Raw genomic sequence first — 23,132 nt, 5'->3', positions numbered from 1 at the left:
TGTTTTATATCAAATACACAGCATACGTTAACTTCTTAATGTGAGTATCTTATTCATACTCTGCAAAAAAACTAAATACACAACTTGTTTGTGCACAGCAAACATTTCTTCTCTCCCGCGTCACCTAATGGGTAATTGCCTTGTAGTTCAGGCATTTTGCAACTGTCTACGTCCTAAAAAGTTTGGAAAACGAAGATATTTTTTTCGCTGTGATTTGTTAAAATGGAAGATCTGTTGTAGAGCAGAGTTCAGTGTATATGATAAACACAAATGTACCTGGGTACATGCACAAAGTGCATATGGGGTGCGCTTGGCCGTGTGCAATCCTACCCTCCTGGAACTAATCTAGAGCTTCTAGGGGTGGGTGATTGTCCCAATCCGACCACTGAGCAAATGAACCTTAAAACAAAGTTAAAGCACAACGTGTGCTAAATGATAAAAAGTCAGCGCCTAATAGAACATACACTTAATGCCAATGTGGAATAGCAAAAAAACATAATGAAGAATGACCACTGATAGCTATACCCTGTGGAGTGCAGACCAAAAGCCAATACAGATGAAATCTCCACTATGTTTATCCTGAGTGTAAAAAACCATATAGAGTCCTATAGATGGAAGATGTATAGCGTGTTGATGCTGTTCAATTGATAGTAGCTGCTGCCCACAGGAGAGAATACCACTCCTCTCAGAAAAGACATCACCTCAGAGGAAAGGAAAAAGAAAGTGAAGGGCGCAAAACATCAAATTGAAATAAACTTTATATGTCAATTAGGATATTAAAATACACACAATGCAGTGTATAGGATACCCTAGCATCCTTCATTAACTTCTGGGGGGACCCCACCAACTACTTTTGCAAAAGTTAAATGTCCAAATCATGTTCCATAATAAAGAAGTTGGGAACCGTATTGTAGAAACTAAGTTCTAAAGAGCCTTATTATGCATTCTACAGTGATTCGTCCCCCCGTCATTGTAACATCTTAAAATAAAGTGGCTTGGATCGAATAGTAACATCTCATACTGCAGTCCCCGTTCCACAGAATAGTAGATTGGGATTTAGTTTTTAGACACCACAAACTTCAACTCATTTCCCATCCACCAGTTGGTTCTTCAGGTCTGTAGCAGCGAAGAATGAATTGAAGCAAAGTTCCTGAGATGACTTGTGCAATACTTTTCATACCGAGCGCTTCCAAGACAGAAACCCTGGAATAAGTGTCCATAGAGTCACTTTTAGGTCGTTGGTCATAACACAGCCAGGCCCCCCTCGCAGCGGCTGGTAATCATGCTACCGATCTCAGTCCAGGTATCTGTATGAGGGTTATAAACTTCCACACAGTCAGAAGTAACAGGAGCTGAAAAGTCCTGGCCAGTGGCCCTTCCACCTGCTGCATACAGTAGCCCATTTACGCTGACCACAGATACACCCGCTCTAGGGATCTTGATAGGGGCAACTTCCACCCACCGCTCCTAGGACCCAAGGTGAAAAAGTCATCAGGCAATGTAGCTTTATAAAAGATACAGACATACATGACTACTAATAGAGGGATACAATAATTGGGGAAAGGGAAAGGGATAGGGGACCCTCGCATCAGCCTATGATGAAATGAAATAAACAACGGTGCAATAAGGGGAGAGAACAGGATAATTACTAGGAAACAAAGACACCCTCAGGTCAGAACTCGTTGTAAGTGATAATGAGATGATAAGTTTAAAATTAAAATGCTTTAATTGTATTGGTTAAAATAAGTGTCAAAATCGTTGAAATAAATAAACAACTGACAGTGGTAAAACAACACACATAACAGACAAAAAATACACAATACTTTAACTGAAATCTAGGGGGAAGGTAGAGATCCTACCTATCTGCTAATTAGCAGTGATAAGCAATCAATGACTGAATAGTCAACCCCCTGGTTCAGCAATAACAAGGTTAAAAAGCCTGTAACATAGATACAGGTAACGGTGGACTGGTCATGCACAGATATATGCCAAAAGGCTATGCAAAATATAAAATATAAAGCAATAGAGTGAGAGCTCACTAGTGATAATACCGCTACAGTGGGCTAAATTGTAAAAATAGCTCTGGTCGTGAAAGGTCCCCACTTCAGGGTTGAGATAGCCTAACTCTAAGTGGGTAAAGTGGTGATACAAGTGTTAATGAACAGTGCACACAAGAGCTCACAAAATGTGGTACTTAGCTCTGGGGCACGGATCTAGTCCGTATCCAGTTATAGCCCCCTAGTTCAGATGTGCCACTGAATAACGCTTATTAAGACCTCACAATACACAGACAGCAGTAAATGTTGTGACACTACACACAAATCTCAGTTGTGATCTGGGCTGCCGATAGCTAGGTGCACAAGAGCTTACAAAATGTAATATTCAGCTCTGGGGCACGGATCTAGTCCGTATCAAGTTATGGCCCCCTAATTCAAATGTGTCGCTGTAGCTTATACAATAGCAGATAGCAGAGTGAGCAACCACATATAATGAGCCGAGGGGAAGGAAGGGATACAATTTAGCCCACTGTAGCGGTATTATCACTAGTGAGCTCTCACTCTATTGCTTTATATTTTGCATAGCCTTTTGGCATATATCTGTGCATGACCAGTCCACCGTTACCTGTATCTATGTTACAGGCTTTTTAACCTTGTTATTGCTGAACCAGGGGGTTGACTATTCAGTCATTGATTGCTTATCACTGCTAATTTGCAGATAGGTAGGATCTCTACCTTCCCCCTAGATTTCAGTTAAAGTATTGTGTATTTTTTGTCTGTTATGTGTGTTGTTTTACCACTGTCAGTTGTTTATTTATTTCAACGATTTGACACTTATTTTAACCAATACAATTAAAGCATTTTAATTTTAAACTTATCATCATCTCATTATCACTTACAACGAGTGCTGCCCTGAGGGTGTCTTTGTTTCCTAGTAATTACTACTAATAGAGGGGAAAGCAGATAGATAATTTCATACTAGGAAATAATGCCATATCATTCCAACAGTAACCCTTGGATAAGAGGTCCCTGTGAGGCAATGCTGTACTCTTCCCCGAGTAAAGGGCATGTAGCAATGAGAATATATATTTCTAGGAGGATATTATTTCAGTGGCTTCCCCCTGTAGGACATATTGCAGTTGTATAAAGGGTCCCTTATAAGAATCTCTGGCAGTTTAATGCCAGATATATAGATATATATAATATTTCTTCTATACAAAAGGGAGAAATTGGGGCTGTAAGAATATGTTCATGTATGGAAGTTGTTTTTGGTCATTTTCCAATGGTTGGGGCACACTGTGACTGGGCAGTGTTCTTATATACGGTGCTTTAGCATGTGAAACATAGTGTTATGTAAAGTGAAACCAGAGACTAGATTGCACATCGGTGCCATAAAAAGGAAAACTTGGATAGTGGAAACCTCCGTACCTCCTCAAAAGAGAACTTCTCCACTGTACTGAGCGCTTCTTCACTCTCGTTCCAGCCTCCCACCACATACAGACAGTCATTTAAAGCAGCAACACCCAGATATGCCCGGCAGGTACTCATTGGTGGCAGAGCTTTCCAGCGCCTGGCAATTGGATCATACACCTCAGCGGAACACAGCTCTGTCCCATCTTGGCTGATGCCTCCCACCACATAGATGAGACCTAGGAGAGGGAGCAGTTTTAGTCATAATAAAAGCACTTGTAGAGGTGGTGAACTGTCTTCTTCAGAAAGCTTGTTACTACCGACCCTTCTAATCATGCCATTAAACTCACACAGTATTGTTTTTAACAACTTTTGACACTGAAGGGCACATTTATTTTGTTTTTTATCAATTGGACCGGAGATTCTCAGCACAGCAGGATGTGGGTTACTAGCATTGGTTATCTAAAGGATGGTCGGAAGCAATGTGCAAAATCTGAAGATTATTTAACTGAGGGAGATGTTACACAACATATATATTTAGGATATTCTCTGCTCACCCTGTATTTCACAGCAACCAAAGTAATATCTGGGCACAGCCATGCTGCCTACTATCTGCCATGCGTTCTCTTCAGGAGAAAAGCGCTCAATGCTATTTCCAATCTCTGCTCCGATCCATCCACCTGCAGGAAAACAAAAAGCAAGGGGTGGATCAAGTCACACAGAGCATTGCGGCGAGACTACAAATCCTGTGCTGCTTTATGAGCTTTACAATAAAGGACACGGTGGAATGCATTATTTTTATTGCAGTTTCTGGTGAGGGAATGTGGAGGAAGCTTGTGCTGCCTCTTACACTGCATTTGTTTAAACTAAAGAGGTGTTTGCTGGGGAAGGGGTATTGGTGCTGCTATTGTCCATGTTGTGTGAACAAACAGATATTTTTCTCACGCCATGTGCTCGAGCACCGTGTTCAAGGAGCAGCAGTTACTGATTACGAGGAGAGAGAAACAGACAATGGTAATCACCCAGAGAATAGATGGCTCCATGGCAGGCGCACACTCCTAGCCCACAGCGCGGCTGGTTCATAGAGGACACCGCCGACCACTGCATACTCACTGGGTTATAGCACTCTACACAGTCAAAGATCATTGAGTCCTTTTCACCTTCAGAAAGGAACAAGATTCTGAGCATGTTACTGATGCATATTTCATTGGTATTACACAAATCTTAGCACGTAATTAGTCAAATGAATGCTTACATTTTTTTTTTGAATAATGCGGTTAATTTAGTGTTGTACTCATAGTTGCAGAAAGTTTTGGAATAGTTATAAAATACAGTGTTGCATTTCCGGAACTTGTTTTACAGTAAAACCAAGAAAAATGATATATATATATAAAGATATACACATACATACATACATACATACAGAGGTATCAGTACCGTGTTAGCCGAGCTTCAATAATCAAAAAATAAATAGATGATACCGTTCTGTGGCTAACGAAATGCTTTTATTTGTGCGAGCTTTCGAGATACACTGATCTCTTCTTCCGGCGATGTTACAATGAATGAAGCAAGCAAAAGCTATACTATAAAACAGTGTCTATTGGAATGTTATCTGTGCTGGTCCTTCCCCCGGTGTGGATGTGTTTTATGGCTGGAGATATATATATATATATAATATATAATATTAATAAAGAATGTCACTTATGAGCACATTCATGTGTCTTAGACAGGTCTGCAACCCTGCCTTTCACAATTTCACCTAGCATACAGTGCTTCCACTGCAGCAAGGGATTCTGGGAAATGACATGCAAATGGAGCACACAATGTCACATTTTGCCTGAAATCCATTTTTACATGGAACCCTTATAAGCATATGCTCTGCTGTTCACACGGCTTTTAAGCACAGCATGGGATTAGATGCAAAGCCAGTCAAACCACTCACAGACAGCTGTTTCGACCTGTGGGTCTAAGTGTGAGGTTGGTTGTACTTGCTATATAATTATCAAAGAACTGTCACCACTCTTCGGTGTGGAGGAAAACAACAAGTTATTGGTTTTATTGCATATAATAAATATATTTATAGGATAAAAAAAAACAATGAAAAATCCAAGTTGAGTTGTTGCTCTTTGGGATTCTAGGGTCCTGAGCAGAGATATATGGTCTTTATTTGGTGGCCATACCTCCGATCACATAGATCATCCCTTCCAACACAGCCACACTCATTGCACTGCGAGCTTGGTGCAGAGAGGAGACTGTGCTCCAATACTGGCTGAAGGTATCGAAACGTTCAACACAGCTCAGGGCTCTGCTGTCACTCCAGCGCCCACCCTGCAAGCGAGTGAAACCACCTGGACACGAGAGAGAGAATAATGAGCAAGGACTGCAACCAAGATTTAAGTTAGTTCAGCTGTGCACAAACTTTTTTGTATGCGCCCCCCCCCCGTCTGCTCTCTCCCCCCACCCCCTTTACCCCGGCGTTTTCTGACGTAATGGGACGTCGCGTTGCCATAGCAATGCAACATCATGACTCTGCGTCGCCAGAAGCCGCCGGAGAAAAAGTGAGGGACTTACAGAGGCCTCGCGCGCTCCTCCAGTATTTAATTTAAATGTTTTGGGGAAGAGCGCAGGGCCTCTGTAAGCGCTGTGCGCCCCCCCCAGTTTGCGCACCCCTGAGTTAGTTCATAGTAATAGCTTGCCTTGGTTAATATCTCTTTGATTATCTTGACCAGCAAGGTTTTACTGGTCACACTGCATGTTTAAAAATCAGTGAGTGGCGACTGGTAAGATCATATATAAAACGGTCTTTAGGTTTTCAATTGTAACAATTGTGTGCCGCTTGTTACTTCATAGGCACTGAAGATTTAAAAAAGTAAACTCGAAAAGCAAAACAATCCACAGCTGTGAAGTTGAAGTGGATAACAAATTAGGCCTCAGTAAGTAGGCTAAAGCGGCTTTTGTAGGCAATATTTAATAAACATATCAAGATCAAACAAACCACACGTCTGCATTTTGTTTAATTCCCATTTACTGCCACTAGACTAGAACATGGCTTGTGCAGATCTCCAGAATAGCATTAGGATTTACACAACACACATTTGCAAATGGCTCCTACCAATCGCATAAAGGAATTTACGGGCTTTTCTGCGCGGTTGAACTCGAGCGGTCTGCAGAAAGCTGCAGACTTTCTGGTCTTTCGAGGAGCGGCTGGGCTCGCAGTATTCCCTCAGCAGGGTTTGTAATGCCACACGCAGGCTGAAATCTGTGATACCTGCAGGAGAGGACAGATAGGGGAAAAAAAAAAAAAGCGCTGAAGAACGGAGAACCAATGTGAAACAGAGACTTGCTCAGCACTGGACAGCTCCAGGTCAGGCATCTCTGAGGACTATTGCCATTAACCTATAGTATATTCTAGAGCAGGGGGGTGCGGTGCTTACAGAGGCCCCGCACTTTTCCCCAAAGCATTTAAATTAAATGCAGAGGGAGTGCGTGAGGCCTCTGTAAGGTCCCTTACCTCATCTCCGGCGGCTTCTGATGTGTCGCCATGGTAACGCGGCGCAAAATGATGCCACGGCGTCACATGACGCAGCGTTGCCATGGCAACATGACGTTGTGACGCCAGAACCCAGGAGACAAGGTAAGGAGGAGGAGCGTGAGCAGGCAGCGGGGCACAGGGGAAAAAAAGTGTGTGCACCCTGTTCTAGAGCAGGGCTCTTCTATTAGTTCTCCAGAGAAGCCAGATCAGAGTTAAAGGGCCGCGTGTTTATTGTAATTAAATTTTAGATACATTTTAAAGACATAAAAAGTATTGTATATCAACACGTTGCAACCATTTATAACACCTGTACCATATATATTTACACTAGCTTAACTTACAAGTGAGTTTGAGTGTGAAAAATGTCACTTAGCTGCCTAAACAACTAGTATGAAATTAGCAGGCGCAGAGAGTCCATGTGCCATAGGGCCAGCAGGCACCAGTTGCAGAGCCCTGTTATAGAGTAACTGACTTTACCTTCAATGTATTTTTGGAGTCTCTGTGGGGGCAGCAGCGAGAAGCGCACAGGCTCCAGCACCTCCACTACATGTCTCTTGCGTGTTCCGATCTCCCTCTGGACCCAAGTCATAGCAGCACAGAAGACCTGGTACTCGTCCTCGATGCTGAGCTCCTCGCTGCGCAAGATGTAGATCAGCTGCTCCTTGGTGAGGGTCGGGAACTCGTCTCCCACCTGCACCTCGGTGAAATGTGCGTGGATGTAGCTCTCTGTGAACTCAAGCAGAGGGTGGCAGGCCAGCTGCTCGGAGAACTGGAAGAAGCCCACGCAGTTGCCCGGCTCAATCTGCTCCTTCAGGAAGTCGCAGCACAGCTCCACCACGTGGCTCAGCTGTAGCATGTCTGCGGCTGTCATCAGCTCCTGTACATTCTCTGCGCTGATGTTCACGGAGCCTATCCAGGGCAAAACAGGAGCAGTTAGAGGAAGTCAATAGGTAAACCTACCAAGCAAGGTCATCAGGTGTTGAACACAAGTAACCTCAAGTGTGGATAAAAATATCTATTTTCAACAAGTTATTGGGTGCCAATTGTCACTTCTTCTGGAATATGCATTAGTACAATGTATATGTATATTTCTGGATGCCAAACTATTAGCCACGTATGTTAAACCTTTTTGCTACCAGCGCAGCCAGACGTGCATGGCCATATTAACTAGAGGACTTTGTACCCTTCAGACTTGCATGTTTGAGACATATCAAGACCAGTCTGTTACACTAGTAATTCTCTTTATGACTTGATAATGCATTTCTAACACATTTGGTCTAATGAGAATGTAAGAGGGACAAGGATACTCTAAACTTGGGGTGACCAACTCCAATCCTCGAGGGCCACCAACAGGTCATATTTTAAGGATATCCCTGCTTCAGCATAGGTGGCTCAGTCATTGAGTGAGTCACCTGTGCTGAAGCAGGGATATCCTTAAAACCTGACCTGTTGGTGGCCCTTGAGGATTGGAGTTAGACACCCCTGCTCTAAACAAATACCTAATACAGTAACAATCCTCACATACGTTCTACGGTTTGCGATTATGCTTCAACATTACAACAGTTCTACGGTGCCATAAAATCAAGAAGATTTATGTCTGCAAGTTAGAGTATAACTAACCCGGACTCCAGGGGGTTTCAAATCCTCTGTTATATGTGCACGGAAAAAATACTATAGTAGTGACACTAAAAAAAAAATGAAGGAAAACATTGATTCCGTGAAAGTCACTCCCCGGTGGGCTCATAGATGTAGCTCTACCAATGGCCCCTGTCCTTTTCTAGCCCAGCATGTCACATTTCTCAATGGACCTTGATGGTCTTTGGAAGAGCAGCCCCCTCCCCCAATGCCAGCATGTGTCATTTACAACAGAAGAAAGAAGATATTTAGCATTTTGGATGCTGCTGGTAGGATTTATGCAGGGTCTTTGATGGTTGTTTTAAGAAAAATAGATGCCAAGGTTAATTACTGCTAATAATGTAAGGTATTCTAGGAGATAGGAAGTATTGAATGGAAACAATTGAGGTTTATCCTATGACATCACTGATATGTATGTTCAACATATGGGGACTATGATAAACTTGTCAAGCCCCCAATGTGAACGCCGTTTCTTTCTTATAATAATTGGCTATTAAAAAAAAAAAAAAAAAAAAAAGAAGACCAACACCTTGAAGTTGCCAATTTAGCAGGAAAATATTAATGGCATCTTACATTGTGAATTCTATTAATGACTTAAACATGCAATCCTCGGGAGCAAAATATGCTACTCATGCTGAAACACACTTTAAGGTGTATACAAATGATTGCATTCTGTATGTATACATCTAGTATACAGGGTGAAGAGGAAAATGTATTACATTTCATAGTCATAACTGTGCACTTCTAATGCATTAAAACGCAACACTTCTATCCAGTTTAGCAGTAATGTTAACTGCAACATATCCAAACATAAGATATACAAGAATTAAACATTTTAATCAAACTGTTTTAACTTATGATGAAATACCATGGATTTGCCGTTTGTGGTAAGCATGCATTTTTGCACCACATTACTTTAAAGTTAATATGGAAAACTGGTTCGGTCTTGGAAAAGTGAAAGACTGCAGAACCGTTTGCAAATCTAATACTTTACACGAGGTGGTCTTGATCTGCTACAGACAAATTGCTTGGGAAGCCCAGCACAAACAGCTGAGACATCACAGCAGGGGTGGTCAACTCCAGTTCTCAGGGGCCAACAAAAAGGTCAGGTTTTAAGGATATCCCTGCTTCAGCATTGGTGGCTCAATCAGTGGTTCAGTCAACGACTGGGCCACTGATTGAGCCGCCTGTGCTGAAGCACAGATATCCTTAAAATCTGACCTGTTGGTGGTCCTTGAGGACTGGAGTTGGCCACACCTGCATTACAGCAATGTAGAGAAGTGGTAATTGTCTGTATATCGCCAATATTCATACAGAAAGCATGATAATGTGGTTAGCAGATGGCAATTCAACTCAAAGAGCCTGCGTGTAAAATGCATATTGTATGAATGATCCAGTGATGGTGATTTCCACCCGATAGAGGTACCTGTGTAAATAAAATCCAGGAGCACTTCAAAGCTTCTGGACTCCACTCCTTGGATCTGCACCACGTCATTCATTGACTCTTTCATTCCCCCAGCAAACAGTGCTGCAAAGTACGGGCTGCTGGCAGACAGGACCAGCTTGTGCACCCCAAAAAGCGAGTCTCCTATCTGTATCTGTACGTCGCAGAACTCCAGCTGGTGCCTCATCTTGTTGATCTGGGTCAGGATGCGCTGGGCGTGTTTGTCCAGCGTGCGCAGGGAGCTGTTGGCTTTGGCTGGTGTTGTGGGTTCCATGGCTGGTGGAGCACAAGCAGCAGACATGGGGAAATGCACCTTGAGTAACAATAACATGGCTTTACCAGAAATAATAGTTACTCCCACTTACAGAACTACTCCTGCAAACAATTGCTCATCCATATTCATCTGATCTCAAACAAAATAGGAGCAACAGCCTAGTTACCAAACCCCTATGCAAAATACTTTGAAGCTTCTGGTGCTTGAGAAGACTGATTGGGACTACTATCTTCTCTGGCACTGGGAAGAGGCTTCACAGAACACCGACTAACAGGCAGTGAGAATGTAGATGACCAAAGAACTTTGTGTTTACAAATCTTGTCTAAAGATGTACCCTGCAGCATTGGCGGGGGAGGGGGACAGCAAGTTTAATGTAAAATATAAAGACAATAGTCTATACACTCATGTAAATAGTAGGTCTTTATATCGGAACCTTTTCTTGCCCTCTCACTGCCAGAAAGACCTGCACCCTATGCAATGTTTTGCAGTGAAGGAGTTAAAATATTCGCTGCTGTAAGCAGGCAAACCCACCCCTGATTTTAAACAGCAACATTAAACATACAAATACGGTGCATTTTGTACTTTATGGCCAAAGATGAGAAGCAATCACACGGATCATATGTCGGGGATAAGAGTTTACATCCAATATGATGGTTCGTGTTTCCTTTCTGGTGACACCGCTTCTAAATCCCACACAGAGATATACACATACATGGGAACGAAGTATAGTTTGTGTAAAAAGAATACATGCAAAATGTGCTGCGGGCCACTCTGGTAATGAGGGCGTCCAATATATATATACCTGCAGAACCAAGGGGGGGGAGAGAGGGCGAAATAAGCGTGACGCGTGTTACCTCACAGCACAGGGCGCCGTGACGTCATCCCGACTCCATCGCGTCATAGACACGTGACCGGAAAGGGAGACTGTGGCCGCGGCCATCTTTGTTGGGGCAAAGCGACACGCTCAGGTCCGCTGATTGGCTACTGCGCGTCCTTGTCCCGCCCCACGGAAGTCAATGCTGTGGCCATGTGTGATGTGTCTGTGAGTTGAAGCTTGGGTGAGTGTGGGCAGTGTTTGTTATTGGGGCTGACTATATGGCTGCATGTTCTGTTTACACTAAGAATGTGACATTGTGCATGCAATGTCTTGTATATAATGTATATATACCCTGTTCACTTATGTAACTATGTATTTGTAACCATGAATTATTTCTCATCTTAACTCTATGCCCAGGACATACTTGAAAACGAGAGGTAACTCTCAATGTATTACTTCCTGATAAAATATTTTATAAATAAATAATTGTTCATGTGTTATGTGACTGTCAGGGTGATACTTTCACAATGAGTTAGACTTTTTGTGTAGTTCATTGATGTAGTAGACTCAATGCAGTCAGAGCCGCTGACAGATTTACCGGGGCCCAGGACAAGTTATGCCACTCCCCCGTGTCAACGGTATGGCGACCCCCCCCCCATTGAACTCCTCACGAGCCCCCTCTATTTCTCCCCTCTTCCCATGTCTTTCTCCCCCCCGTCTCACTCCCTCTTCCTCACTAACCCCCTCCCGCCTCTCATGTATTTATCTCCCCTGCGTCTTTCTCTTACTACCTCTTTTACTCATTCCTTCCGTCACCCCCTCTCTCCTCACTTGCCCCCACCTTCCGTCAATTACCCCACTCTCACTCAACCCCCCACCACAAAATACATATCAACCCTCCCCATTCCATATTAAAAAGACCCCAACTCCCCCCAATACATATAAAAAGAACCCCCAAAATACATATAAGAAAGACCCCCACTTCTCCCCAATACATATAAAAAGAACCCCACTCCCCCTATACATATAAAAGAAAGTAGACTTACCTTGGGGATGGTGGCAGCGGGGGTCCGGTGACCAGCGCTGCAAGTTTGGACCAACCTCTAGTCAAGCCAGGTCTGGTCGCGGCCGGGCTCCGGCTCTCCAGCTGCAGGCCTCCTCACTCTGTGCCCCACGCCGAGGTTCCAAAGTCAGCGCACACCGGAAGCTGAGGCCCAGCTTACTTTCGGCACACTGACGTCAGAGGGGCCTGACGCTCGCCGCCAGAGGTTGGAAGCTCGGCGTGTGACACATACTGAGGAGGAGGCCTGAATCTGATGGAGAGCCGGGGCCCAGCTGTGACTGTCGGCCTGGCCAGAGGTCGGTGCCAATTTGCAGTGTCGGCATCCCCCTCGCAATCACCGCGCCAGAGACGCTTGTCCCTTCTGTCAGCGGCCCTGGTACTCACTTAGTCTGATTTACTGCACACTGGCCAACTCTTCCTATTTTAGAGGGAGACTCCCTTATAATTCACTGAAACATTCATCTTTTTTTCTGCTTTCTCCCTAAAAAAAGGTTTCCTTAAGCCAAATATATCCTGCATGTTTGTAACAGGTCTGTGAAAAGAGATCTCATGCGTTGGCCAATATGCTTTGTGTAGGCAAGTTATTAAAAAAGCATTTGAGACTTGTATGTGTAATAATAACAATGTGTTGGATATACATCTAGCAGTGAGAGGTGCTTTCCCCACTGCCTGAACCTGTGAGTACTTTCATGCTTTCTGCATCATTGCACTGTTTCTTTGTGAGGGAGGAGGATACTAGAGGGTTTTAACGGAAGATATAGAGGACTTATACTGCCCCCTTTTCTCTACCCCACCTCCTCCCCTTGGATGTCGCCTATTTGATTATGCTCCCCATGTACTCTCCCCCCTTCTGATTCACACTGATCACACAGATCCTGTTTCATTCCATCTAACCTGGAGCGCATGGCAGATTTCTACATTGTATGTGTAATAATCAGTCTGGACTGGCTATTTTCATTGCTAATGGATGATTTCATTAATGTTTGAACATGTCATGAAAAGGAGGACATTCCTGTTGATTTATTTTCTTTAGACAGGTGACTAACAGACTGGCAATGGCAGCTGCTTTATTCAGTAGCGATGGAGAGGAGGTGATCCATCGGAATCTTGCTGCTCCAGACATGGCCATCAGCAAGATCCCAGAGAAAGTATTTGATGAGATCTATGAGATTGAGAAGACCGTTGATTTTATCCAGAAGCAGGGTTCCAGAAGGGTATGTGACAAACATTAGAATAAGTCAGGACCCCTTCTAGTATATGGTACAAAATTGGTTCAAAGATGTTTGGGCTACTAAGGAGGAGGAAATTAAACAATAACTTTTACACACCTATATTTTGGATCTGTGGCAGTGGCTTTTATAGCCTTCCTGAAAGTTTATTTCCAGGAGGAATCATACCCTGGTACAGTAATATTTACAAAGTGCATTTTAAACCAGACTGGAATGTGGTAATAATTTGTATCTGAAGTTTATCTTCTTGGTGCTTTATCAATCCGTATACCCAATTGTACACTGTGTATTAAAGCAGCAAGGATGAAATATATATTGCATAATTATCGAGGTTTGTATGGATAGATGAGTTTTATCACCAGTTTTTAGTGTCTGTGCATTCAGATCCACGCTGGCACTCATTTTGCAGTTAAGTGTGTATATATAATAGACTTGATTTTCATTATTAAACTTAATGAACCTTAGATGGTGCTCAACCATTTATGGGGATATTTGTATCTCAATATCTACACTTTCCTCTTCAATTTTGACTTAGCGTGCAAATTAAAGGGGCTGCTGTGGTCTCCGATCACTACCAATGCTTTTCTATATGTACCATTTCCCTTGCACCTAATCATTTTATTATTTTCGCGTCCTATGGTTTGAGCAGTGTGTCGCCATATTGCAGTGCTCTCACACTGCTCCCCTTGGGTAACCAGACATTGTCCTGCCTAGGCCATGATCCGCGTTCTGTGCCTTGATTAGTATGACATGATCATCTCTGTCTGTTCTTAGGTTGCTCTACAGTTTCCTGATGAACTTTTGGTGGATTCAGTCACCGTAGCCAAAAAACTGGAAGATGCCACAGGGGCTAAAACCTATGTCCTGGGAGACACTTCGTATGGCAGGTAAATAATCCGTTTCCAGATATTACAACAATTAATGTCCTAATTTCAGCCATGTGGTATTTGCATGCAGCATGGAAATGACACTTTATGGCATTGTTCTATAACTACTAAAGCTTTTACCCACACCTAAATGTATGTCTTGACAAACCTAGATATAGAGCTGGGGAAGAGAGGCAGAGGGAAATCCAAGCAAAAAAACAAATGCCGTACTGTGTTTTTGGCAATATGAACATATTCTGAGTGTATAAACCTAATCTTTCAAGAAGAGGCTGGTTGCAAATATGCTGTTTTACAATATTGCAGTCCTGTGTTTTTACAGTTTATTTCGAAAATGTTTTACCTTCCATTTTCCAGTACATCCTGGGCACACGATGACAACAAATGGTTGCATTATATTTACAAACATTTCATGGACAGTTAGAGATATGTTATGGGCGTATGTAACAGTTACAGACCAGATTAACATGCGAGACAGCTGAGGTCTTGAAAGAATTTAAACTGGAGGTGGTTTTGAGAGGAATAGCCAATCTAGGTTCTTGGGGCATTTTGCAGTGGTGTGTGTTGTAGTTACATTGTTGGACAAAGCAGCATATTGAGTTGTAGAGGGTGTCTAGTTTGCTAAGTTGAGTTTGGGGTGCTGTATCATAGTCTATAATGGGCATTAGCATCTGCTGTGCGATGCGCTTTCTGGCCATTGGGCTTGGAGAGGATTTGTTCCTATAAAGTACACCATGTTTGGCATAGGTTTTGGATCTCAGAATATTAATATGCAACCCAAAGTTAAATGGATGGCAAGCCATATTGATAAACACTAGACTAGTGACCACAGGGGACCACTGCAGCCCTAAATAATTGCACTCAAAGTCCCTAAACAGGAAAAAACAAACCATAATGTAGTACATATGTTTATCAACACAAATCCAAGTATGTAACCACCACTAATATTATATATATATTATATAGTATATATATAGTAGCGAAAAGGCCAAACGGAAGCATTCCATATGTCATTAAAAATGAAAATAATACACTTTAATTTGTATTCAAAACTCGACGAAAGATGTGATCATATATACAGTGTAGATAAGGAAAATGAAAATCCCCCAGAGAAGAGACAGGTATTGTATGGATTGGTAGGTATGTCCGTCTTCCCACCAAGGTCTATTACCCAAGGTATATTCTAGTGTTTATCTGTATAACCCTCCCCTATGCACCAAGTATCCTTTTTATATTGTAATTTGTGGTGAGCTGAGTGTTACTATGTTATTGGCAAACCATATTCCCGGATATATTTACAAGTAGTGACTGGGGCTAGAGTGATGACGGGTGGTTCTGATCTGTAGCTTTAGAGATGTAGCTTTAGTCCAAAATACCATTGTTTTGTCAGTGTTTAAACAGTTTGCTTTGGGAAATCCAGTATTCAAGTCTTGAAAAGTCAGATTGAAGTATGTGTCTGTCAGAGAGACTAGGGCTGTGTGCATATAAGATTGTGTCATCCACATAAATGTACTTTGAAGCTGCTTTACAAGCTATACAGTAGGTATATCTTTAATGAAGACTGAAATGAGTGGCGTCCCCAGGACAGAGCCTTGTGGAACCCCGCAGGTGACATCCAAGAGGTTGGAGTTAGAGCCTGAGAGGCACATATTGGGATCTACCAGATAGGTAGGAGTGAAACCAGTTTAAAGCGTGTTCCCTTATTTCACAGCACTGAAACTTATTTAACAAGATAACATGATCAGCAGTATCAAAAGCCTTTACAAAATCTAGGAATATTGCACCAGTTAGTTATCCCAGTTCCGTTCCACACTGGATCTCGTTGCAACTTTTTAAGAGGGTAGTTACTGTGGAGTGGTTTGGGCGAAAGCCAGATTAGAGTTGGCTAAGGAAATTTGTCTTGGTATAGTAATCGCTTAATTGGATGTTGACACTTTTCTCCATGACTTTGGATAGTATTGGGAGAAGAGAGGTCTGTAGTTTGAGACAATGTTTTTTTGTCACCACTTTTGAAGACTGGGACAAGCTGTAATTTTCCAGGTGTATGGGATATGGCCTGCAGACAGAATAGAGTTAATTAGGGAGGCAAGCAATGTGACAAAGATTAGGGAATGGAGTTGTAGGAACTTGGATTGCACTAGGTCAGGTCCACTTTAGCTGTTTAGTTTTAATGTTAGGAGCGCCTGTGTAATGTACTCTTCAGACACTGGGCCAAATTGAAAATTGTAAGCACTGTTGGGAGGGGCGGGAGATATAGGGGTTCTCGCAGGTTGAGGTACATGAATTTAGTTAGGGTTGCATTTTTGATAGGGAATTGGCACGCCCCATAAAGTATTCATTAAACACTTTTGCAAAGTCCGTGTGATTTGTCAGCGTAGTATCATCCTTTTTGATATTAGATGGTTGTTGATGGCTGGAATATATTGTTGCTGACCTTCGAGAAGTTAGCTGGATTTGATGTATTTTAATAAATATTGTGAGCATAGTATTGGGCTTTTGCTAGTCGTGTTTGCCTTGCGCATGCATTCTGCAGGCATCTGTAGTTAAGATCCTTGGTAGTGCCAGTTATTTTGTATATTTTCCACAAGGTATCCCTAAAATAGTCAAGTGCAATAAGGTCCGTCGTAACCCATGGAAGGTGGGCCCCCTGTACTCTTACTATTCAAAAAACGGTGCGATGCTCAGAGAACGAGCGACAGACTGTTGAATCTAATACAACTTCAGGCAATTAAATGCATAGTACTTTTTCAGTAACCGGTATGAAATTTTGTGAGCAGGTAAGTTACCCCATCAGCACACCTCACTGGATAGATCCCACAGAACACTGCAGTAAGGATTCAAACACAAATCACTGGATATATCCCACAGAGCACCGCAGTAAGGATTCAAAACACAAACTTGTGTCCAGAACAATTGGTATGTACAATAAAGGGGTCCAAAACCTTGTTTCAATCAATATGGATATAACGTAGAACTCACGTAATGATGCAGGGTCCCAGTGAATATCCAGTGTCCGCAAGGTACTTTGTGTGTAGTCCGCTGAGAAAGTAGAAACTGCATGCCAAAAAAACGGAGAGAAAACACACACTACGCATGCGAAGGCAACAGAGCGATGCGTATCCCATATTAATAAAAAAAATAGAAACATTTATTGGATCATAACACAATGGCTAGTAGCCCACACCAACATGTTTCACGCCAGGGCGCTTTATCAAGGTTAAATAACCTATTTTTATTGATATGGGATACGCATCTCTCTGTTTGCCTGCGCATGCGTAGTGCTCTGTTTTCTCTCCTTTTTTTTGCATTCCCGGTACTCTTATTCTGCGTTGTGGAGCACGGTTATTTTAGTTTTAAGAATTAAGAAGCGCAGAATCGGGGGCCAGGTATCAAGTTGATTCTGTACCAAGAGCAGTTGGTAAGGTCAGCCAGAATTTTTTTTTTTGTGGGTTAGTTTCTAAATGGTCTAGTGAGTAGAACTTTAGGTCTTGAGTCGGGTGGTTTGATGTTCCTTACACTGTACATTATTGCATGGTCACTGAAAATGTGTCAGGTAGGATACCAAAGGATTGGAGGATTCCAGAGGTTTGGATTGTGTTGGGACAAGAGGAGAGTGCAAGGCTTTTGAGTAGTCCAAGGTGTATGATTACATTGGCTGTGGGTCAGGAGAGAGACGTTTGTAGTGGATAGAGAGCGCGTGACATTTACATGAGGCCACAGCAAAGAACAGAATTGAGGTAAGTATCATTATCAGAAAGGTAGATACACAGACTTGTCTATCTTACTTAAGTAGAGTTGAAAGTGTTGAAATACCGTGTTACAAGGCTTCCAGTAGAGTTGCCAAGTTGATGTCAATTGTTGAATGAAGAATACAAGTATCAATCCCCTTAATCTCCTACATAACTCTTTGATCCCACTTAAGATACGCACTTTATATTATGTACATTATATTAATGCAATGCTTTCCCCAATGCTTACTTGAATTTAGACTGCTAAACAGCCTATCACCTGATATTAATCAGTACAACCGAACAAATGTCTAACAAGCAAAATAAAGGTGTAAACAGACTAACATGAAACATTTCGGAAAGGGATAGGAATCGTGACACCGGAAACCTACATTTCTACTACTTGAAACTTAACTGCCCCATTTAAAAACAGACCAGAGTACTGTATTCAGTTTCTCAATTTCATTACTGCATCGAGTGTGAGTAAGGTGAGCAATACGTAGGCCTAGTAACAGTGCTGATCATTACATGTACTTACACCAACTAGCCTACCACTATGTGCTACCAGAGAATAGGTTTATCTAATGGAAACTCCCCCCAAAAGTCTCATGTTATGCCAGATGCAGATTTTCAGCTGTGAAACTGCTCTCGTCAGAATTGATTCTCTTGCCATTGACCTTCCATCTTGTCCCTTGTCACAGCTGCTGTGTGGACGAGGTTGCTGCAGAGCATGTTGGAGCAGATGCCCTTGTGCATTATGGCCGGGCCTGTCTCAGCCCCTGCACCCGCCTGCCTGTCTCGTACGTGTTTGGACACAAAACCGTGCCTGTTGATCTCTGCGCCGACACCTTCCTGCACCTGTACCCTGACTGCGAGAGCCATGTGGTGGTCTTCAGCGACGTGGTGTATGATCATGTTCTAGGTACGGTGCTGGTCTACTGAACATTGCATTGTGCTGTAAAATACCAAAACAGCAGATGTTCTGCCTGGAGTTACACATTAGAAACGTATATTTATCCTGGGCATGCTGTATACTTATCTAGCACATTTTGTCCTGACCGATCATGCAAACGTATACCATGTGCGGACTCGCTCCAATATCCTCCTTTTCTCTGCAGTTGAATTGGAGTCCCAGCTGGCCCCAGGTTACCCCCATGTTGTCTTCTCCAGACTGGACTGGCACGGGGAGGCATGTCCTCCAGGTGGGGTCTGTAAGTTTGGGCGCCACTTCTCTCCCAACCCGAAGCTCTGGCCGGTGAACTACAGCATCTTCTTCGTGGGGAGCGAGGGCCCAACTCTTAGCAACATCATGTTGACCTGGCCACGCTGCTCCTTCTTCAGCTTCAACCCAGAGACGAGAGAAGGCAGGAAAGAAGGACTGGATGTGAACCGCGCGCTGATGAAACGGTACTACCTGATAGAGCGGGCCCGGGATGCCCGCGTGGTCGGCATCCTGGTGGGCACGCTAGGTGTGGCCGATTACCTGTTTGCACTGAAACACCTGAAGGACATTATCCATAGAGCCGGCAAGAAGAGTTACATGCTGGCCATGGGAAAGCTGAACCCAGCCAAACTGGCTAACTTCCCAGAAGTGGACGTTTTTGTGCTTGTGGCCTGTCCTGAGAACTCTCTACTTGACTCCAGTGGTTTCTATCGGCCCGTGGTAACTCCCGACGAGATAGAGGTGGCATGTAACCCGGCTCGGGAGTGGACCGGTTACTGTATCACAGACTTCAGGGACCTGCTTCCAGGTGATGAAACAGAAGTAGCAAAGTGTTAATGGGAAGGTGGTGGCTACGTGGGGGAGTACAGGCTGCATGGAAGATTCACTAATGTGTGGCAACGTGTAAGCACAGGCTGAGATGGCGAGGCTGTGTATGTCCTTCGTGTGTTAGATTATGTAACCGTTGGCTGTTGTAGAGGAGTTCTTGCCATTATTTGAGCATGTGTGGCTGTTGTGTAGCTATATGGTAGTTCTTGCTGTATGGGCGTGTTAAAGCACAAGCCACAGTGTGCGAACGGGGTGTATGCCGTGTGTGTAGTGTGTAGACTAACAAGCTGGTAAGAACACCAGCTATATTGTTTGAGCAACGTAAAAATGCTTCTGATTTAGTGTTTAATCACCGGCTTTTTCAGGAGGTCTGTGTAACCGCACTTTCTGGGGGACTTAGGCCGCGATTATAGTGCACTGCAGGCGGGAGGCGTGGCTGAGGCGTGGCCATGACGTCACGTGAGCGGTTTGCCCTCATCGGCTGAACCGCTAACGTGACGGGGCTGTGACGCGGCTGTCGCGCTCAAAAAACAAATTGATTTGTCTCCCAAGATTCAGCCTCTCCGTCGCGCCTCCGCGCGCGCACAATGCGCAGATTCGTTGGACTGAAGGTATTAGTTTTGGCGTTGCGTGCTCCATCGCCGGCACTATAATCGCGACCTTACTGAAGCTGTATTGGGGGATCCAGTGTGTAAGGACACTTTCTCTGTTGGCTGCTTGTGGAAGTGAGCTGGCTGCAGAATAACAGTGGCAGTATTGCAGAAAGAGTTAACCCTGGAGTAAATACTGTTGCAGGTGGCTTTGCCCATTTAGAGTTCCCGGAGATTGACCCCTTGGACGCAGATCGTACAGATGTCTCTTTGATCACGGGGGGACTACGCTCAGCTCGACTCTCTGCGGAAGAGACCCCAGGCCAGGAATCGTGCACATCCCTGGCACAAAGGAACAATGCCACTGCTCTGGCTGAGCTGGGACCTGCAGGTAAGAGCCAAAAGCCTATCCTTTCTTAGTGGATGTATTATCAACACTCAAAGTGGGATGTTCCTGGAAACCTCAGTGTAAGAATACTGGAATTCACTGTCGCATGTTGGCATTATCTTAAAATCAAACATCTTTTATTTACATTTAATGATCAATGTCACCTGAATTTCTAAAGGTGCCCCAAGCAACATGTTTCCTCCATATAGGTTTTAAAATAAGGGTCCGTGCCTTTAGTGTGGACCGGTCAATATCTTTGATCTTCCCACCCTCCTTGAAATTAGCTTCAAAAGCTTTTGAAAATCAAGCAGCACAGTGATGTTTTCTAGCAGTTATATGAGGGGGGGAAGGGGGTTACCTGTAGGTTGCCTTCAGTTCTCTATCTTTTTCCAGCATCCTTCCTGGCTGCTCGTAGTTGGCAGGGATTGGACAGGGCTTTGGGTCAGACCCCAGTGGTGAAAGCAGTGGAGGGGCGCAGAGGAATCGCCATCGCATATGAGGACGAAATCAGCGGCTGAGAAGCAGAGGCAAAACCGGAGGCGGAATCTCACTGGAGAAGGGCTGTACAGCGCCATAAAGGGGAAAGGAGACCAGTCTGACCGGTCACCAGATGCTGTGTAAGATAAGAATCGGAGGGACAGGAGCAGAATTAACCCTATGAGCGCCTTTTGAGTCTTTGCTACAAACAAAGCCATGACATACAGTTTAGTTTCCAAACCCCAAAATTAGAACCATCCAGACCTAAAGGAGATGCACTGATTGCCAGCAAAATATCAATCACGTGTGGTTAAAAGGGCAAAACTTCATGCCACAGGCATGTAGTGACACATCAGTGCTGATTAGTGAATGAGGCTGTAAAAGTGCACATTCACGCTCTCTCATCAGAACATAATCCAGGGGCATACAGGAACTCCTCTGTGCTGGCTTCTGTCTGCTGTCTTTCCCATTCTCAAACTCTACTTTGTCCATGTATCATTGAGCTAAAGGACACGCCTGGGGGACACACTGCTCTTCTCTTACAATCAAACCAATGCAGGGACTTCGTCTTTGCCTCAACTGCCCAACTCTCCACCACTGAATTTCAATGGATGTTAGGAGGGTGTATCTATCATAACAACTTTAGATTGTATTCATCACGGGTTTCAAGGAGACAAGACACAAGCTGGGAGTGAAAAAGAAGCAATGGAGAAGACATCAGAATAATGTGTATTATTTAAAAATAAAACGTGCATAGGTTTGAAGTGTTTTTTTTGTTTAGTGTTTAAAAAACATTTTGATGTGTTAGTGTGAAGGACAGGTATAACCGCGCATGTTCCCGCACTTCCAAGAGGTCACTATGGGCTGTGAGGTTATGGAAATGATGTTTGTAGGAACACTATAACCTGTTATGAGAAATGTTTGAGTGTGAGATTTTATGCACATTTATCCATGACCGGCACAAAGCTCCAGCAAGTTCTTTTTTTTTTAATTTTTTTTTTAAATTTTTTTATGAAGTTTACAAAAAAAAAGTTGTCCTCTAGATCTGGGGGTGCAAGATTTTCGGTGGAGGGGGGGCAGCGCTTACAGAGGCCCCAGGCTCTTCCCCCAAAGTATTTAAATGCTGGGGATCGCGCACAAGGCCTCGAAGTTCCCTTACCTTGTATCCGGCGGCTTCTGGCGACGCAACATCAATTGATGTCAGAACGCTGGAGACAAGGTGAGGAGGGGGGGGGGGGAGGGAGAGCAGACGAGGGGGCGCAGAGGAAAAAGTTTGCGCACCTCTGCTCTAGATAACTGCAGTCGATAATGAGCAGTAGTGTAACCCCGTCACTTAGACGGGACTGCAGAAACGGGACACTTAGAATTGTATTTTATTAGTGGTATCGTGCTTTAAAAGATCTAAAGACCACTCTCTTGCTCCAAGTGCTCACTCAGATGGGAAACCGCTGAAATGTAAGTGTTCATGAATATCATAGGAGCCATTATAAAGTTGCAGAAAATGTACAGTATATTATTTTATTTTTCACAGTATCTGCTTAATATTACGGTAATTAGGCCCCTCCTACTTAAGTCGCCTATAGTTTGTATATTTGTTGAAATGAATGCATATTTCACCTCGTGCTTCCGCAGGGCCCTGCAATACATTGCAAAACAAAATACTTCAAGCTGCTCATCCTCACAGGTTGAATTTGATAGACCTGGGTATTTTTCTGTCCTCTCATACACACAGTAACTGTGCAGAGGGATAATGCATTCTGTTTACATCTACTGTACCTTCTCTCTTCCTCCCACGCCATCTCCTTTTGCCTATTACTGCGGCAGCATTGAACCATCTGTCAGTCCTGCTCGAAACGTGATGCTTGGACTACGACTTCCTACACGGATCTGTAC

General features: G+C 43.5%; 2 protein-coding genes across 7 annotated transcripts; one reads left to right on the top strand and one right to left on the bottom strand.

Annotated features, from left to right (window-relative positions):
• Positions 1-740: 740 nt before the first annotated feature.
• IPP (intracisternal A particle-promoted polypeptide) lies at positions 741-11,220 on the bottom strand. 5 transcript variants are annotated; one of them, XM_075616111.1, is made up of 9 exons: positions 11,147-11,220; positions 10,001-10,294; positions 7,417-7,848; positions 6,520-6,675; positions 5,588-5,755; positions 4,430-4,567; positions 3,965-4,087; positions 3,426-3,646; positions 741-1,467 (listed from the first exon to the last, which is right to left on the bottom strand). In XM_075616111.1, the coding sequence occupies exons 2-9, from the start codon at positions 10,290-10,292 to the stop codon at positions 1,243-1,245; spliced, it is 1,755 nt and encodes a 584-aa protein (XP_075472226.1). In that variant the 5' UTR covers positions 10,293-10,294; positions 11,147-11,220; the 3' UTR covers positions 741-1,242. The 5 variants fall into 5 exon arrangements, with proteins under 5 accessions (XP_075472226.1, XP_075472224.1, XP_075472225.1 ...); XM_075616109.1 differs by having other exon boundaries at positions 10,001-10,331; positions 11,147-11,200; XM_075616110.1 differs by having other exon boundaries at positions 10,001-10,331; positions 11,095-11,181.
• DPH2 (diphthamide biosynthesis 2) lies at positions 11,212-22,003 on the top strand. 2 transcript variants are annotated; one of them, XM_075616117.1, is made up of 7 exons: positions 11,212-11,350; positions 13,206-13,386; positions 14,176-14,288; positions 18,715-18,935; positions 19,132-19,764; positions 20,580-20,765; positions 21,156-22,003. In XM_075616117.1, the coding sequence occupies exons 2-7, from the start codon at positions 13,228-13,230 to the stop codon at positions 21,278-21,280; spliced, it is 1,437 nt and encodes a 478-aa protein (XP_075472232.1). In that variant the 5' UTR covers positions 11,212-11,350; positions 13,206-13,227; the 3' UTR covers positions 21,281-22,003. The 2 variants fall into 2 exon arrangements, with proteins under 2 accessions (XP_075472232.1, XP_075472233.1); XM_075616118.1 differs by having other exon boundaries at positions 11,250-11,350; positions 13,210-13,386.
• The last annotated feature ends 1,129 nt before the right edge of the window (positions 22,004-23,132 follow it).

The sequence above is a fragment of the Ascaphus truei genome, chromosome 10 (genome assembly GCF_040206685.1).
Source record: "Ascaphus truei isolate aAscTru1 chromosome 10, aAscTru1.hap1, whole genome shotgun sequence".
In the NCBI taxonomy this organism is placed as follows: domain Eukaryota; kingdom Metazoa; phylum Chordata; class Amphibia; order Anura; family Ascaphidae; genus Ascaphus; species Ascaphus truei.
Note: the sequence above shows the minus strand (reverse complement) of the source record. Positions and strands in the feature narration are given on the sequence as shown.

Bases quoted from the DNA above. Each gene is read 5' to 3' on its own strand.
- IPP (XM_075616109.1), bottom strand. From the start codon at position 10,319: ATGTCTGCTGCTTGTGCTCCACCAGCCATGGAACCCACAACACCAGCC. The intron at 4,568-5,587 runs GTATGGCCACCA...TCCTTTCTGAAG, and splicing joins GATGATCTATGTGATCGGAG to GTGAAAAGGACTCAATGATC. The intron at 1,468-3,425 runs GTACGGAGGTTT...CTTGGGTCCTAG, and splicing joins AGAAGTTCTCTTTTGAGGAG to GAGCGGTGGGTGGAAGTTGC.
- DPH2 (XM_075616117.1), top strand. From the start codon at position 13,228: ATGGCAGCTGCTTTATTCAGTAGCGATGGAGAGGAGGTGATCCATCGG. The intron at 14,289-18,714 runs GTAAATAATCCG...CCCTTGTCACAG, and splicing joins GGAGACACTTCGTATGGCAG to CTGCTGTGTGGACGAGGTTG. The intron at 19,765-20,579 runs GTGATGAAACAG...ATACTGTTGCAG, and splicing joins CTTCAGGGACCTGCTTCCAG to GTGGCTTTGCCCATTTAGAG.